Raw genomic sequence first — 18,508 nt, forward strand, 5'->3', positions numbered from 1 at the left:
CGACTTATACATACCTGGGCGTGCCACAGAGCCGCATTCAGGATGTGAAATCTATAAAGGATACTCTCCGAAGCAGATACAAACGTCTCATCCGACAGATTTCGTCTTCCGAACTTTCGGCGAGGAACAAAGTATCTGCAACGAACATCCTTGCCGTCCCGGTACTACTCTATTCATTTGGAGTAGTTCCATTGACGAAGAACGAGCTCAGATCTCTTGATATCGGGACAAGAAAGGTTATGCACATGAACAAAAGCATGCATCTTAAGTCTTCCATTCCACGACTGTACATCTCACGCCGTCAAGGGGTTCGCGGAATATTGAGTCTTGAATGTCTTTACACATTTCGAGCCAAGACATTCCTGATGATAGCTGCAGGGCAGGCCATGCACACCCCGAGCATTTAGCTCACATAATATCTAGTTGTCCAACTCACGCGGGAACGACCTACATTCAAAGGCAAATTGCGGCACTAAGAGTGCTTTATTACCACCTCTGCCACTCTTACGGCATTAACCTTAATATCGCTCCTCTAAATGCTCATAGGAAAATCGAGTCAATTGTCGAGAATCGGAAGTACCGCATATACTGGAACTTTATATTCTCGACAATTGTTTTTGTTGCTCACTCGAGGCCTGACACGGTTCTTCTTGACTTCGAGAAGCGAACCATGTTCGTTATCGAATTTTCGGCACCATCTGACAAAAACATCATAGCCAAGGAGAATGAAAAGAAAGAGAGGTATCGAGACCTTATATGGGAGTTGCAACGATTGTACCCGGAATATTCTGTTAAACTAATCGTCCTTATCATCGGCGCTCTGGAGGTGTCAAGCTTTCACTTGCTAATGGCCTAAAAAGCATCCCTGCGTGTCAACAATATGCTAAAACACTTGCGGCAAAAATGCAGAAGGCGGTAGTCCTTGGGTCGCTCCGTGTTCTTAGGGTGCACGAGGCTTTTGCTGGATCGTCGTATATTGTTCTAATTGTTATGAAGCTCAACAATTTGTATTTCAAAATAGATTAATAGTACCTCCGAGTATACATAATAGAACTGCATTAAGAATACTCCACCAAGAATTTGTAATGTCTGCATCAATGGCCATTGAAAAATGTGAGACAATCCCTTTCTGGGTCCAGGAAACTTGATTTTCACCACGGTAATAATGATGGAACCTATTTTAACGACCAAATATAAAGTTTAACAATAATAAATAATGAATATTTTAAGGTAAAGCGATTTTGTTGTTTAATTTTTAAAATTATAGGCACCTTTATTACAAGCTTCTACGATAACACAGGCTAACAAGATTTTGACCCAGAAACCAGAGTATACATTTTCGAAGGCTTTTTGTATTCTAGCTTCGAATCTCAGGTCCAAATCTCTCAACTGGCTCTGGTTTTCGAGATATCCTAACCTAAATGTGCAAACACAGAAATTTTTGTCCTAAACAGAGGTTAACTCACAAACATAAAAATTTCAAAACGTGATATCTCAGCAAAAACAAAAGATATTTTTGCAAACTCAACGGCATTCGAAAGGGCGAGACTTATACTTTGAAATGGCATTTATGGTTTTATGAGTTACTAAAAAATTCGATCTTACATAACTTCAAATATAGGCGACCTGATTTGGTCGCTGATTTTCGTCGCTTTGTTTATTATTATTTATAGGAAAATAAGTTATTCTTTTACCTGAAAGTGGCTGACGCCAATTCTTTTCTCAAGACTTACTCTATTCCTGTACTAATTCAGAGCACACCTTCTTTTGAATTGCTAAAGATACAACAGGTGAAAGAAACAATGCGAAAAAGAAGGAAAAATGGATATAACTTGGTAAATATTACAATTTTGATAAAATACTTCTTCTTAATCTTGGAGTAAACCTGTAATTCATTACCTTTTCTATTCTAAACCTTTTTTCAAAAAATGACTTGTTTTAATTAAAACTGGCTTTTAATTGTTATGTTATTTCTTCAATCGATGTTCTCTCTAAATGCATTAATTTGATCAAAAAACGATATAATAATTTAAATATGCATATCTGGGAGTGGGCCAACTTTTTGTTGAAACTTTTTCCTGTAAAATCAATTTCAAGAAATTTCACCTAAATGTCCGCCGACTTCAAAGCCGCCTGACAACACTTTTGCATCCAGGTAAGTGCCTGGCAATGCGCAAGTGCTATTTCTAATGCCATCCCCTACATGTACAACAATTTTCAACCTTCCCCGAGTCACTTTAATTAACTGTCAAGAATTGACTATCTGACTATCTCTTGAAACGAAATCATTCAAATCGAGCCTTCAGATAGCCTGAAACGGGCTAGGCTATTTTGCCTGAGAATATTCTGTGATTTTCTATTGGTAGGGATATGCCTACAAAGCCTGATATTGTCGTCCAAGATCTGAAGACCAAAATAATTTACGTGGTTGACTTCTCGGCACCATCTGGTGGTAGTATCACGACAAAGGAAGAAGAAAAGGGGGCGAAATATCAAGCTCTTCTTTTCGAGCTGAGCAGGTTGTACTAAGGCTACAAGGTCCATATTGTGGTTCTCATAATCAGCTGCCTTGGAGGTAGGAAAACTTCCTTTCTTAGCAAACTAAAAAAAAAAACCGGCTTGCCAGTATCAGACACGGCCCATCGTGAGCCAGATGTAAAATGCTGTTCTTCTGGGATCACTTCATTTGTCCATCAAAACTGTTCCTCCTAATATTGCACAATGGTTAGTAGCTCTAAAAAAGTATCCAGAGGTGAAAGTTTCACCTACAACTGTGCTATCTGCCCCGTAAGGTCATCCGCGGATAGAGACCTCACTCTAAGGAACAGTGTTGTAAGAAGTACCTTGCGTAAATTTCCTGTTCTTGCTTACCTTCGAGGATAGAAGGAGCAGGAGTGAACGGCGTACACGTTCCGGTCGAGTTGGCATTGGTTGCTTTAAGGAACCATGATCGTAGCTTCTAGAGCCTACTAATTCTTCTATAATTTAAAAATATTAAAATTTTTTTTTGAAAATCAGCACCGACGAACCTATGACAATTTACAAAAAAAGTGGTGTAAACAAATAATAATTGTTCCGAAAATTCTGTGTAACATCTGATAGAAGGAAATATGTACTAAATTCATGTGAGTTACAGGGAAAATAATAAATGCATGAAGAATTTAAAAGTAGTTAATAAAACTTTAAAAACATGTTACGTACAGAACGAGAGTAGAATGTGCTAATGGGCGGTAGTTATTTTCGTAAGACATGATGACGAATCTCTCGCCTGTTATTGGTGAAATAATAACAGCGCCAGAATGACGGAAAAGCGCGCGAAAAATTAGCCGAATGATTGGTAAGTTCCCGGAAACCGTATAATCGCGAGGGAAATGTATCGTACCGCGATGCGATTACGAGCACCGATGGTCATTCGCTTAAATTATCGCAACCAGTTCCATTGTGAACGGGATATCTCCCGAATTTTCGAACAAAACCACGCTGATTAGAGCCGAGCCGCTGCGTCTAAGCAGGTAACGAACGCATTAAAATTGTGAAGAAGTGTATTTGTTTAAAAAAAAGAGTGTAAACACTGAAAGAATTTGTTCTACTTTCAGTGTGGGCTTTTTTTTTTTACTTTCTACCCTTGAAAACCATCTATGATTGGTCGTAATAGCTGCCGAACGCGACGCATGGTGACCGTTTCACTGTTTAAGTGATGTGGGTCAATTTGATAGGACCCTGATTTCGAGCTCTTTTCCAAGGCTTAATTGCTGTTCAAAAACGAATGCAGCCCAACTTTTCACGCTTTAACGGAAAATGGCTTGCTAGACTTCCTTCGATTGCGGCTCAATCAGCTACTACAATGGCGTTCAGTATTAATAACTCTTTCTTAGTTGCGTGTACGAATCCGAATTTTTATCATTTATCTTAGAGACAATTTTATTTATGATATAGCTTTGAGCGTTATTTTTTTGTATGTTGAATTGTGTGGATTTATATTTTATCTTTTTAAACCTGTTGGCACCATTAACCTATCCGTTATAGTTTCGTATTTAATATTCTTGAATTTGTGTTTCAAAATATGTCACATTATTTAACCGAAATGCAATTCTCGATCTATCAATAAACCTGTCCAGTATACATTTCATTTTATCGGATTATTTCGTGTATTCGTTTACTACTAAATTAAACTTCCGGATGCCATTTTGAATTTAGAACTTTTCCTTTATTACGAATTTCGGCTATTTTATAATGCAAAAAAGAAATAATTAAAATCAAAATATCAAACCTTAATTCTCTAGAATCAGATATGATTAATATCTAATTAATTTAATAATAATAATAATATATAAATATATAAATTTAATTAATATGATAAATATAAAATATAAAGTTTATGTTATAGAGAATTGTACATAACGCTATTAGTTGTCGTTTACGTGGACATTTTTGCGGGCACCAAAGAAAGGGGATGGAAAAGATAAAATTAAATGAAAAATATACGATTTACGCGTTTATCCTAATACGTATTTTATCCCATTCTTAATATTAGGGGATTTCTAAAAACCAAGTTGCACGAGTTAATATTGACACATTAGCATGTCAAAAATGTTTATCGTGCATTTTTGGACCACCCGATTGTTTTCAGATCAAATTCTCCACCATATGTATGAACAAATTTTTATGTATTTTTTTCCGAAAATTCTACTTAATATAGATTTGGTGCTAGAAAAATGAATAGTGTATTGTAAATATATTATTAAGCCAACGAGTAGAAGATAAACATGCCTGATTGCATCTCAGACAAAATCGGAAATCGCAATGATTTTTTACTTAATAAATTAACCATGTTTCATAAGTTTCCTAAGATTCATAAGTCGATAAAAATGCAGGTGATTCTCCAAAAAGAGGTTACTTTTGCTATTCTAGTTCATCACGCTAGGAAAAAATTTAATTAGGTATACATTTAATACATTTATTCTTTCTTCATTATCACATTTAAGAATGTCATAAAGGAAATTCAATTTTCATATGTACATATGAAATTTCATTATTAAATAAGGTATCCAATATACAAAAACTATGATTTTATAATAGATTAAAAATTTAATTTAAAATATTTAAAACCTCCACCGTGAAAATTGTCTAATTTTTTTCAACTGGCGTTTACATTTAAATAACTTTATGATAATTTTATTGAGTTTTTTAACTTAACAAATCCGAAATTTGTTAGACGATTAGGATAAATAGATGATAAAGAAATACGTAGAATTAGATAGTAAATCTGAACAGGTGTTTTAATACCTAAATTATACTAATTTACAAATAAGATATCTAATTTCTGTCGGTTTGTTAGCTACTGTTGCCATTTAAGGTATCGACAATACCGAGTCAAAGATAGAGCTTTAATTTTGTTGCTGTAATTTTCTGAACCAAATACTTTAAACTAAATTATATACTCAAATATCCAGAGTTATACTATCTTTTTAGTCACTGAACTAACACAAGTTACTGCAGAAAAAAATGTACATTCGAAATAGGTATTTTAGTACAAAGTTATCTGTTGATGGAGAATCACCAATAAACGTCTGTGTTTATGTGGGTGTAATAATGAAAATTAAAGGTTGAAAGCACACGACTGTACATCATTTCTACACTTGAATCAGCATTTCTCTATCATTGATCCTCTAAAGCTAACAATACGGATTCAACGCCGGATTTAACGCCCTATCTATACACAATTAACTTTTCGGAAGTTTTTTTCTTTCATAGGTCAGCGAGGAGAATCTCTGCAGAAGGAATCAGAAGTTTTTTTCAAAACAAAAAACAAAACAAAAATACTTTTTACACAACAGTTTAATTTAATTGAATATGAGAAAAAAAAGTGACTCTCAAATCAATTTTTAAAGAGATTTTGTGCGCCAATGTAATTTTAGAATGGACAGTTCTGTTCTTTAAGGGTTTTCTCTTTCTTCTACAGCTTTTTCTCTCGCCAAAGAATTTTTGAGAACGCATGACATTTAGGAGAGGAGAAAGGGAATTCTTAATTACAATTAATTATAAGTAGTTCTTCGACTTGGCTTCATAGATCTACTGAGAGACTATGTCCACGTAATTCGCAGGATAGAGTCCTACGCGGCCGTCTTTTCTTCCCTTGCACCAACCTTGTTCGTCCTCGTCCTCTAGTTTTTCGAAAAAGTCGCCTGAAACAAATTTCTAATTAAAATTTCATATTACGTACATTTGACGGGCTTCAGTTACTTACATGGGGCTTGTGGAGTAGAGAGGTTTATATTTTTTAATTTTATTTTCATACTTTCATTTCCCAAATTTGTTTAAACATCCCCCCAACAAAAACACTTTTGTCATTTTTGTTTTTTTGAAAAAATTGATATTTAGAAATTCCACAGACCCCATAAAGTTTGACACCTAATTCCCATAAGAAAAACGACTATTTATAAATTTTGGACAAAATCGTCAATATTCGATATATTGAGTTTACCCTTAACATTTCTCTTTACAATTACCCATAGAATACAAGTCAAAAATAACTTTTTGAATTTCATCCCCACAAGCTGTGTGTCAGCATAAATTGATTCAATACACAAAATATTACTTTCTATTGATAATAAGATGATTCAAAAATTTCTTACACAATTTATTATAGTTCATAGAAATTTGTTCTTAGAATAATGCTAGAAAGTGGCGGTTCTTTATGAGATTTCCAACCTTTTTTTTAATTTCTCTCTTAAAGTGAGATAATAAATAAGAAAGGTTTACAAAACGGATTGTTTAAACCACTTTTTATTATGTACAAAAATGTTCTTTTACAGTAATGCTAGAAAGTTGCTGTTTTATCTCAAATTTACAACTTTAAGACAACTTCTCACTTAGAACGAAATAATAATATTAAAAAAAGTTGCGAAGCATAATTGTTGAAAAAAATTTTTATTTTAGAAAGATGCATTTTTTCTAAAATTTTCAACTTTTCCTCTGCTTTTTAGTTACGAAAAAATGATAAATAAAAATAAAAAAGAATAATTTTTTAAATAGTCTTCCATGTTTTTCTGCATAAATTACTTTCACTCTTTTGTTAAAATTGAAAATATAATAATTTAAAATAAGAGGTTTTCTCACAGTTGAGACAAAAAGCAAGGATGGAATAACTGAGGGTAGGTCGGAGAAATAGATCAGTAAATAACATGCAAAACGTTTATTTTTAATTATCACACGAAGTTTGCAACAAGGACTAAAATAACAATTTGAAAATGCACACTTTGTACTTTTTAGCATTATTACAAAAGAATATTGTTAAAAATAATAATACCTGAATAATAGATTTAATGGTTTCATGATGATTTATTGTGATAAAAAGAGATATTTCGGGTTCCAATCGCGTAAAAAAATACGAATTTTGCTGACGTTACCCAATCAAGTTCGAGCAGTTCCCATAGCAGGGTAATGTTCACGAAAGATGGACAAAATTCGTAGTTTTTTTTATACGATTGGAACCCGAAATATTTATTTTTCTCATAGTAATATTTTGCCAAAACTAGTCATTAATTAACTTTTATTAATTATTACCTCACTTAAGTGAAGACTTGAGAAAAAGTTGGTAATTTCAGGAAAAACCGCAACTTTCTACTATTATTCTAGGAGAATATTGTTAGAAAAAATTATTTATTGTATTAACAATGACGTATCTTAACTTTGATTAATTATAACGCCTTTTTCACAAAAAATATACACAGAATTTTAAACTATAAGTCTGCTCTTTCAAATGCCGTCGAGTTTGCTCGAATATCTTTTTTTTTCACAAAGAAATTTGATTTTGAAATTTTCAAACTCTATGAATTTTTCAAAGCCTATAAGCAAGGGTACAATAGTAAAATTGTTTAAATGTTTTGGCCATAGAGTTTTATATTATTCGAAAGGTTATCAAAAAAGAAAATTTTAAGCGATATAATACTAAATTCCATCGTCGCAAATTCCATCTTTTGAGCGCGCCTAGGGTGCGCCACAATTTAATCTCGCTCTTCGAGCTCGATAATGGGTTACCTCGCGCTTCGCGCTCGAATATTTATTTTTGCATTTGGAATGCTCGAATAAAACTTTATCAAAAAGATCTCTTTTAGGTGGCAGTATTTATATGCGTCTTCATATTCTGAATTGTCTACTTAGTTAAGTATAGTCAAAGATTAAGTTTCCAAAGCTCTGTAGGCTTTGAGGTAGACATTCTCATCGTGACACTCGCGCTGCGCGCTCGATTTTCGACAGACATTTGTAAACAGGTTTTTTCTAAACACTCGCACGAAAAATTCGATTTTCGAGAATTGTATTGCGTGAGGGAAGAGAACAATTCCAAAACCGTGTTAAAAAGCAGTTATAAGAAGACTTTGTCTAGCTGCTACGCTTGCGCTCTTTGAGTAAGATTACTTTTTCTTGCTGTTGCGCGTGCGCATTTCGAGTCAGAATTACTTTCCAGGACTGTCGGAATCATAACTTCACTTCATTATGATTTCACGCTTGAGAGACTGATTGTGAGTAGTGAATAGTTATTGGACATATTCGAAGTGATAAGTTACCATAAATGACTAATAAATTACCGATAAATTACTGAAAATTTCCGAAAATTTAAAAAAAAATAGTAGAAACAGATTGTTTCTAATCGTTTTGTTGAACAATTCGTTCAATTAGTGAGTCGTAGTATTCAGCTGTTGGTCCTAGTATTTTCTGTCCACTTTGTACAAGCTGGCGATTGTCACAGAGGTTAGAAAGTTGATTCGATACGTTTCACCTGTTCATTGGCTTCTGTGTAACGTATAGAGTTTAGCGTAAGGTGAATTCCGTGTTTCTTTGAGCAACACATTTGTACCCAAAAAAATTTCTTAGTCTTTTACTTTGTTTGATTTCTCCTTGTTAGTTCATTAACTGATTTTTGTAGAATCTCAAATTCATTTGTCAGGTTATCATCACTGTTCTGGTAAAGTCTAATTTTATCTTCGTTTTTCATAGCAGTAAAAATCAATGTCGATGCCCACACGCTTTTTCGGCCGATTTTGGATCGTCATGTTCTATTGGTGCTCAACTGTGAGCGGTCAACGTCAGGAAGTTTCTTGCTGGGTTGATGGACCATTTCATAGGCTATAACATAGTTGTAGACTTTCTATAGTGCTACGATCCGAGTGTGGCCCCTGAACGGGGTTACATGGCACGACTGCATGCTCTGTGCTGCGAGAAACATCCGGAGCTATCCCACTTTTCGCATCAATCTCTGCGAAACCATGCTGAACTACTCCAAAATAGGGGTCTATGTGAGCGGCACGCCTACTCTACAACAGTCAGAACAAGTCAGCAACCGAGAAAGAGAGACGACACTAAGACCAACGGCGGATAGTATCCAATAGAGGAAGAGTGATGCTTTATGACCCGGAGAAACATCAACACCCAGGTTTTTCTCAAGCCTAAAGATCTGGATGAAATGCATGAAGAGCTTCGTTAACATTTTTCCGAAGAATCCGACCTCTGGACTATTAATTGTTGTGTGTATAATGCAGCGAGAGCTTTGGCCGATGCGAACCGTAAGACAAAACCAACGGTTAATTATAAGACCAAAATACGAATGCATGAACTCTTTCAAGACTCTCCAGTTACTGTCGACCAGCAACCCAAACCAGAGGAGGTCGAAGTATTTTGGAGAGAAGTCTTCGAAGTGCAGCATAGACTGGACGAAGACTCATAGAACATAAATAGCTTTAACGAACTGTGTGATGCCCTCATAACACTTGATAAAGAATGCCCACCCATCACTAGCAAGGAGGTGATAAAAGTATTAAGAAATATGAAGAACTATTCCGCTCCGGGACCAGATGGTATCAACACCTTCTGGTGGCAGATGATTCCTTCAAACCATCAGCATTTGTCCCGTACTTTCACCTTATGTTTAAAGTTGGAAAAGTCAATTCCGGAGTGGTTAGTGGAAGCGCCCACATTACTCCTGCCGAAAATAGGAAACTTAGCTGACCCGAAGAATTACAGGCCAATCACTTGTCCGAACACACTGTATAAGATATAAACCGCTATCCTACATGATGGAATTGTTCGGGCAATTAAACCTGTGTGGCAAGAGAACCTGCTTATCGATAGATATGTCTGCAAAGGTGCAGCATCCTACCAGCGGGACCTATCGATGGATTGGATTGATTGCCGGAAAGCTTTCAGAGTCACCTTTCAGAGAGGTGTCTTTCAGGGCTACACCCTGATCCCACTCCTCTTTTGCCTCGGATTATTGCCACTATCTCTAGCACTTCGCCATTCTCATGGGTACTTTTTGGCAAATCTGCAGACCGAAAGTACAAGGTCACTCACTCATGTATTTTACATGGACGATCTGAAGATCTATGCTAAGAACAAAGAGCAACTACATCTAGCTCTAGGGATTGTCGAACGATATACTAAGGAAATAGGAATGGAATTTGAGTTAGATAAATGCGCCAAGGTTTATTTGAGGGGAGAAAAATTTAATGGCATCCCTGCAGACCCCGAGCTCGTCGATAAAAGCGCTATACGACACCTTTGCGCTGGAGACTAGTTCATATCTGGGCGTGACCCAGAGCCGCATTTAGGTTGTGACATCTATAAAGGATACTCTCCGAAGCAGATACAAACGTCTCACCCGTCAGACTTGGTCTTCCAAACTGTCGGCGAGGAACAAAGTATCTGAAACGAAAATGCTTGCCGTCCTGGTAGTACTGTGTTCATTTGGAGTGGTTCCATGGACGTAGGATGAGCTCAGATCTCTTGATATCCGGAGAAGAAAGGTTATGCACATGAACAAAAGCATGCATCTTAAGTCTTCCGTTCCGCGACTGTACATCTCAAGCCGTCAAGGGGGTCGCGGAATATTGAGTCTTGAATGTCTTCACAACAGGATTATTCTGGGTACAGCACATAGAGTTTCAAATGGAAGAGACCCTCTCCTTAAAATGATCAGGAATCACGAAGAAGTGGGCAAAGGAGCGTTTCTGTACAAAGCAGCGGAGGAGGCTGCTGAAACACTCGGACTTGACTTCAGTATTAGGGGTGAGCAAAATGCATCTAATCTTGTCTATCTTGAGTACTCACTCCTGAAAGCCCGGATTAAGAAAGCACAAGAAAAAAACTTTCTTGAACAGCTCCTCGATAAGAGGATGCTCGGTATCTTCCACAGAAATGTGAAGGTTCAGTCAATGTCTTATGAGCTAACGTTTGCTGTCCTTAAATCGCCCGGATTGAAGTCTGGTACAGAGGGTTTCATTTTTGCATGCCAAGACGGTGTCATTTCCACCTTCACATACCGTCGGCACATTTTGAGCCACGACATTCCCGATGATAGCTGCAGGGCGTGCCATGCACACCCTGAGCATTTAGCTCACATACTATCTAGTTGTCCAACTCACGCGGGAACGACCTACATTCAAAGGCACAATGCGGCACTAAGAGTGCATTATTACCATCTCTGTCACTCCTACGGCATTAACCTTAATATCGCCCCTCTAAATGCTCCTAGGGAAATTGAGTCAATTGTCGAGAATGGGAAGTGCCGCATATACTGGAACTTTATATTCTCGACAATTGTTTCTTTGGCTCACTCGAGGCCTGACATGGTTCTTCGTGACTTCGAGAAGCGTACCATGTTCGTTATCGAATTTTCGGCGCCAGCTGACAAAAACATCATAACCAAGGAGAATGAAAAGAGAGAGAGGTATCGAGACCTTATAAGAGAGTTGCAACGATTGTACCCGGATTATTCTGTTAAACTGATCGTCCTTATCATTGGCGCTCTTGGAGGTGCCAAGCTTTCACTTGCTAATGTTCTAAAAAGCATCCCTGCTTATCAACAATATGCTAGAACACTTGCGGGAAAAATGCAGAAGGCGGTTGTCCTTGGGTCGCTCCATGTTCTTAGGGTGCACGAGGCTTTTGCTGGATCGGCATATTGATTCCTTTACAGACTGTAACCACCTATCTCACGGTCGTGAGACGTGGTTGTGGCTGAAATTTTACCGCGATTTCGCTGGAAGCGGGTGCAATTTTCCAGATCAGCACCCGCTCCCGGCGAAATACTGCGGTTGTCCTTATGACAAATTTTTAATTATATATATATATATTTTGCAAGTTTGGGCGCTATTTTGAATTTCTAATGTTTAATGTCAAATTCGAAATCAAAAACCCGAAAACCCTCCTTATACAAATTTAAAAGAAAAACAAGAAATATTGCAATTTTGTTGGCCGTATTGGACCCGCAATTTCTATTTCGTAATTTTTGCCGTGAAATTCGAAGTCAATGACCCAAAAAAACCATTATACAAAGTTTTAGACAAATATGTAAACTAGCTGTGAATTTCATCATTAGTGTTTCCACTTTGTTTATATTTATAAATATATGGTGCTCACTTCACAAGCACTTTGCTATCCGTTAGCAAATGTATTTTCTTCACAATAGAGGAAGTATTAGTGATATTTTTAATATGTAACAGACAAACTAGAATTTTTGTATCGATCAATTTAAAAAAATTAATTTACAAAAAATACAAAATAATGCAAACAATTTTTAAAATACAATGTTTGCCATCTTTCATGTCGGTATGAAAACATTGAATAACTTTGACATTTGTCAACCGGTTGCCTGGATTAGACATGTTTTTAAAACGTAAATTCAGTTTAATTTTGACCATGAATTGCTTCACACAAAAAAACACACCGAAATAGTGACGTTGTACATTGAAAATAGTCGTTCAGTTGCGTTCACTCAACATGAATATCGTCGAAAATATCCTGGTTAAAACGCACCGTTTGACAACGTTGTCCAGAACCCAAAAGTGTCGTATCGTCACCGTCAGTTTGATATTCGAGCCTGTTGACCACGATGTTTTCGACGATTTAAACGTTAAGTTGTAAAGCGATTCATGGTTATAATTGTGCTGAATTGACGTTTCAAAGACATGTCTTATCAAGTCAATCGGGTGACAAATATCAAAATTATTCAATGTTTACATTCCGACATGAAAGATGACGTACCCTGTATATAAACCAGATGTTTCATATATTAAAAATGAGCATAAATTCCTGACTCTTTAATAAAGTGTATTAATATTATAGGCCAATCGATCCATCTCGAATCAACACATATTTTCTGCTCCTGCATCAACTTTAAATTTTGAGAATGAGATAATTATTACTATAGAAATCGATTTTTAATATATTATAAATGTTCACGACTTCCCTACTTTTTAATGAAATATATTAACAATATAATTCAATCGATTCGTCTCGAATCAAGGAACCTTTTATTTTGTTCCATCAGCTTTGATTACGTTAATGAACAAAATTTTACCATAAAAAGCCGATATTTACAATATTATAAAGTTTTAAAAAAAAGCATTGAATATTCTAGGAAATTCTTCGATCTGTGCCAAGATATTATTGGTAAAAATAAGTCCTCCAAATTTCATCAATTTATCTAGAACCGTTTTCAAGCTATCGTGTTCAGATAAAAATGTGACATCTACACATCCAAACACACACATTTATGACATAATTTTTAAGCTAGAATACTTCTAACCTCAACATATTTTCACTAAGATATGCTGTGATGCACGCTGCGAAATTGTCTACGCATTATCCTGCACTATTTATTAACATATTTATTTGTGAATATTTTTTTTAAATATAAGCACATTTAAAGGAAATAACTGATCATGGGGGACTGATTAAACATTGTATCGATTACTCTACACTTTTTTAAAGGTTTTTTTATTAAGTAACCGGGCGTATTATAAAACAAAGTCCATTTTTATGAAGCACTACATCAAAAAATTGAAGCTAAAAAGAAATATAGCGCGCAAGGCGGCGAAAAAACAATATTGATCAATATCATCTAAGTTTGTAAACTCATATAAATAAATGTTGCCCTAAAGTTTTTACATTAAAACTAAAATATTTAAGTATCTTCATTTCACAGCATGTTTAAATTGAGCAGCCATGAGACCCCAAGGAACAAATTTACTCGGTTTGGTTTTCCGCACGTTCTAATAATTTAACATACTTACATAGAAAAAGTAAGATTGTTTATTTGAAAGCTTTTAGTTGTAAATTATATTGAAGTTTTTATTTTACCAATTTCTTTGTGATATTTAAAAACAATCATGTTTCAACGTATTGTTGATCGGCTGTTTCGAAGTCCCTTAATATTAGAGTAAGCCGAAAAAACTTTTTTTTCGAGGAGCGGATTCTAATAGTGGGTAAAATTTGTGTTTTCCCAACATTAAGGGAGTACCCTCAGCAATAGAATTATTAATGAGAATTGCTTGATATTTGGATGATAGTTGTATTAAAATGCACTGAACACTCAGTTTAAAACTTTTTGAGCATTTCAGAGCTTCATAATGGAAAAATCAATAATTAAAAATAACATGTGGTCTTACGAGCAAACGTACTTTTTGTAGTTTACAAAAAGAATGAAAAATGAGAAAATTCTGTAATAGTTCTGAAACATATAGAATGTTATCCGAAATCCATATCTATTTCGAAAAGTAGCATTCAGAGCCTATAAAAATAGAAAAAACTTATTTATACCGTAAATGTATAACTGACGTCAGCGAACTGTTATACGGCAACGTCGTGTTACATCCCAAAATTTGACAATTTCAATGTAACGCCTAAAAATAGGCACAATCTATGTTATCCCACATAAAAAATGTTACGCCACCAATTATAAACGAGCAGATTACCGATTTTCTCTGAGTTTGAACCTAACTAAGGTAACTGTGCTACGGTCGGTAAGATAGAAACCACAAGATACATAAAGTGTTATCATGGAGGGATAAGAACTCAGAGAATACCGATGAAATACCAATGCTCGATCATTGAGAAACTACAGTTGCAAACTGTACCCTTTTAAAATAGTTATAGTTAAGATTATAATCATACGAGTGTATTTATACTTTCAATAGTTTAAACTAACAACAAAGCTAAATCTGAAAATGTAAAGTATAAATACACACGCGTGCTTAAAAACAATAATAACGTTTCATTATAATTATAAGCTTCAGTTCATCATTAATGGGTAGTTCACGCAGTGGAAGAACATGTATGTAGTTAGATGGGGTCGAATCTGACCCGACCAACTATTAATGTGGTTTTAGGCATTAAAAACTGCAAAATATGCATTTTAATTAATCATAATCTTTATTAGTATTTTTGCAGTATTACAAAATTGTAACTATTTGAAAAACTCTTGGAACTCAATATAGAACAATATCTCTAAAAACAGTGCAAGCACGCGAATGTCCCAAAATCAAAAAATGACAAATTGTAGGCACAAAACACTAGTCATTCTGAAGTTAAAGAAAACGCAAAATATTTACTTATTTATACTAAGAATGTATTAGCATAGCATTCTTTTGCGCAAAGAAAACTTTTAACACAATTAACTGTACTGACAATAGTAAATCAGACTAATTTTCTCATCAAATTTGAATCTCGACATTACTGACTGGTAGGGTAACCGGCTACTAGAAACCCCTTTGAAGTGGAGGGGGGCGAGGGGAATGGTACAACCAACGCTCGGGTCGGATCCGACACCCACCGTACCAGTAAAGGGTTAAGCAACGTTTATCTGAATTGTCAGGGCGTGCAAATTTACAAATGCACCTCTACGTGACTTTTCCAAATTTCTCAGCGTATATAAACCTCAACACTACCCTTGTAGGTCGTCTCTTAGTTCCAAGCAGTCGTACCGACAACGTCGCTCAACTTTCACATACGAATCGCGTGCCAGAGGTTTTGAGGACCTAGCAACAAATATTCGAAGTTTTGAGTCTTTCGGAAGTCATACTGATTGTTATTAAAAACGAATCGCGTGCCAGTGGTTTTAATAACCTAGCAACGAATTACTGTGTTGATAACTAAGGTCCCGTCGGCTGAGACTTCCGGTCATCGTTAATTGAGTTGTTTCCGAATAAAGTCCGTTGTGTTAACGTTCGCGAAAGAATTCAAGTGTGGATTGGGCAGCTGCTTGCGAGAGGCGATGCGCAAAAAACGTCCGGAACTTTGGAAAAACAATTCGTGGCTTTTGCATCACGATAATGCACCTGCTCATTCATCGTTGCTTGTGAAAGATTTTCTGACCAAAAACAGCACCACAGTCATGCCTCAGCCTCCATATTCACCTGATTTGGCCCCCAGTGACTTTTTTCTTTCCCCAAAACTGAAGAGACCCATGAAAGGACATCGATTTTCAACGATTGAAGAGATAAAAACTGCATCGCTGAAAGAACTCAAGACTATACCACAAAATGATTATCAGAAGTGCTTCGATGATTGGAAAAAGCGTTGGCACAAGAGTATTATATCTGAGGGGGATTACTTTGAAGGGGACAACATAAATATTGAGGAATAAATGAATATTTTTTGAGAAAACCATAGAGTCACCTTATTTTTTGAAGTCACCTCGTAAGTTAATATTTTTATAACTGTAATCTTTTCTATAATCTTCATGATAAACCTTAATTAGTCTACCTTTCTTTCATCCATTTAATAATACTGAAATTGACACAGTTCGCATAGAACTGATAAGTGACAACGTTCCCACAAACAAAATTTATTTGTCAGGCCTTACCACTCCGACATAATCAGCACTTTGGTCTCTCTCTCTCTCTCTCTTTCCAAATTTCTAGTTCTAATTTATGCGCGAATTTCAGATAAAACGCGTGCTCACACCCGACGTTGCCAAACTCATGACTGTGACTGTGCAAATCTATAACCGGTTGAAGCGTTCTCTCAACTGAATACCGACCAAAGGTGAAATTTGAAAATCGAATGCAAATCGGTAATTTTGATCTTTTTATTGTTAATTAGTGTCGTAGTGCTAACCCTTTATACTTCTTATTCATTTATTTATAAATATGGCCTAGAGAAAAGAAGTAAGGGACTGAGAAAACTACCTAAAAATGTCTATTCACGAACGGTGGGTCGTACGCCTTTAAAACTTTTATTTTAGTTTATAGTAGTATTTATAGTATTTATGGTCTCAGTTTTCTGGATTTCACTTATGTAGAAAGTTGTATGGGGTACAAGACATTTGTAAGTGTTTATTAGATTGTGGGGAAAACGAAATTAACGGAGGGTGGAGTAAACTGTTTGTCGTTGGATCAGACGATATTGCTGTTAACACAAAATGGAAAGATGGTGTCATTCGCAAAATTAAAGAAACAGTTGATAGGTCCATTTAATGGATTATTTGTGTACTTCATTTTAATTAACTTCCATTGCGAGATCTTTTTCGCTACGTAAATGGAGTATCATCCCGGGGCAATTAATGTTCAGGGCCTATTGGGTCTACACTTTCTGTATGTGAACAGCTTCATGTAGTTTCCTTCCAAGCAATAGATTCGGAATTAGTTATAATTACTGACAAAATTGATAAAATATTGAGTAAAGATTAGAAACATCTTATGGAAATTTCACATGCTATAAAATCTGGTAACTGCTCTCATGATCTAAGTCTTCAAGATCAAGGTCTTCTCATTCATGCATGATGAAATACTTTTGCAAAATGGGATAAAGAGAAAATATTTGACAGCATTAAAACCATTCTCTGAGTTAAAAATGATTGTGAAATTTATACTCAGGGTATATGCTCCGACATGGTTTCGCATAAAACTCAACAGCTCATTCAAAGACGGTGCAAGACATGAATGACGCGAATGTATTGCGCACCTTCAAGATTCATAAGCTTTACTTCAAAGCTAAAGATTACGTCGAGATAATTGACTGGTCAAACTATGAAATTATATCACCTTCAGTGCTTCCTAATCTGTCAATAGAGGATATAACGGAAAGGCATTCTAGAATTGAAAATTCTAAACAGATTTCTGAATGAAATTTCCTACAGTTTCCTTGCCACACCCAGTCGGTGAAACGCACGGTCAAACTATTAAAAGCGGCTTCTGAAAGAATATGGGGATATCATTCAACAGAAGGTTACATCATGTCTGTTTTAGAATCAAAGACAAATATGCCAAAGTTTTAAATTAAAAAAAAAAACAATTCATATAGCTCACAAGGTTCTACAGTATGGTTGGATGCATGGGTGGGACTAGGCAAGGGACTGGGGTTCCTTGGATCCCAAGGAACAAAAAACCAGCTGCGGATGGCTGCGGTTTTGAGTTTATTCTCAATTTTCATTTCAAGCTTCATATATGTCCATAACCTGAAAACTTCAAGCCCCTCTATATTGACAACCGTTTCCTTTGATTAATATAGTTCCAACACGTCTATAATTTAATCAAGTTTTAATCCAATAAAAAAAAAACAATAATTTTAGGTGGGTTCACTTAACATTTTTTGCCCCGTATGCTTATTAAAAAAATAATTTTGACCTTATATTCATGCAAACTTAACCAAACCTTAACTTGCACTTACTTCTACGAAACGGTGACCCGTCCCGTCGATTGGCTTTGCTGGCTTATTTCTTATTTTTGTA

The 18,508-nt window shown here is 35.6% G+C and overlaps 1 protein-coding gene across 3 annotated transcripts in view; it reads right to left on the reverse strand.

Annotated features, from left to right (window-relative positions):
• LOC117172295 (protein kinase C and casein kinase substrate in neurons protein 2) overlaps positions 1-18,508 on the reverse strand; it is a 547,527-nt gene that overhangs the window by 21,282 nt on the left and 507,737 nt on the right. For 2 of the 3 annotated variants that reach the window (XM_033360055.1, XM_033360056.1), the window contains one exon: positions 5,259-6,185. The exons of the other annotated variant lie outside the window; for it this stretch is intronic. In XM_033360055.1, the coding sequence (XP_033215946.1) occupies positions 6,165-6,185 (21 nt within the window). In that variant the 3' untranslated portion in view covers positions 5,259-6,164. Of the gene's footprint in view, positions 1-5,258; positions 6,186-18,508 lie in introns of those variants that run through there. 3 annotated transcript variants of the gene reach the window in all.

Source organism: Belonocnema kinseyi, chromosome 5, assembly GCF_010883055.1.
Source record: "Belonocnema kinseyi isolate 2016_QV_RU_SX_M_011 chromosome 5, B_treatae_v1, whole genome shotgun sequence".
NCBI classification, from domain to species: domain Eukaryota; kingdom Metazoa; phylum Arthropoda; class Insecta; order Hymenoptera; family Cynipidae; genus Belonocnema; species Belonocnema kinseyi.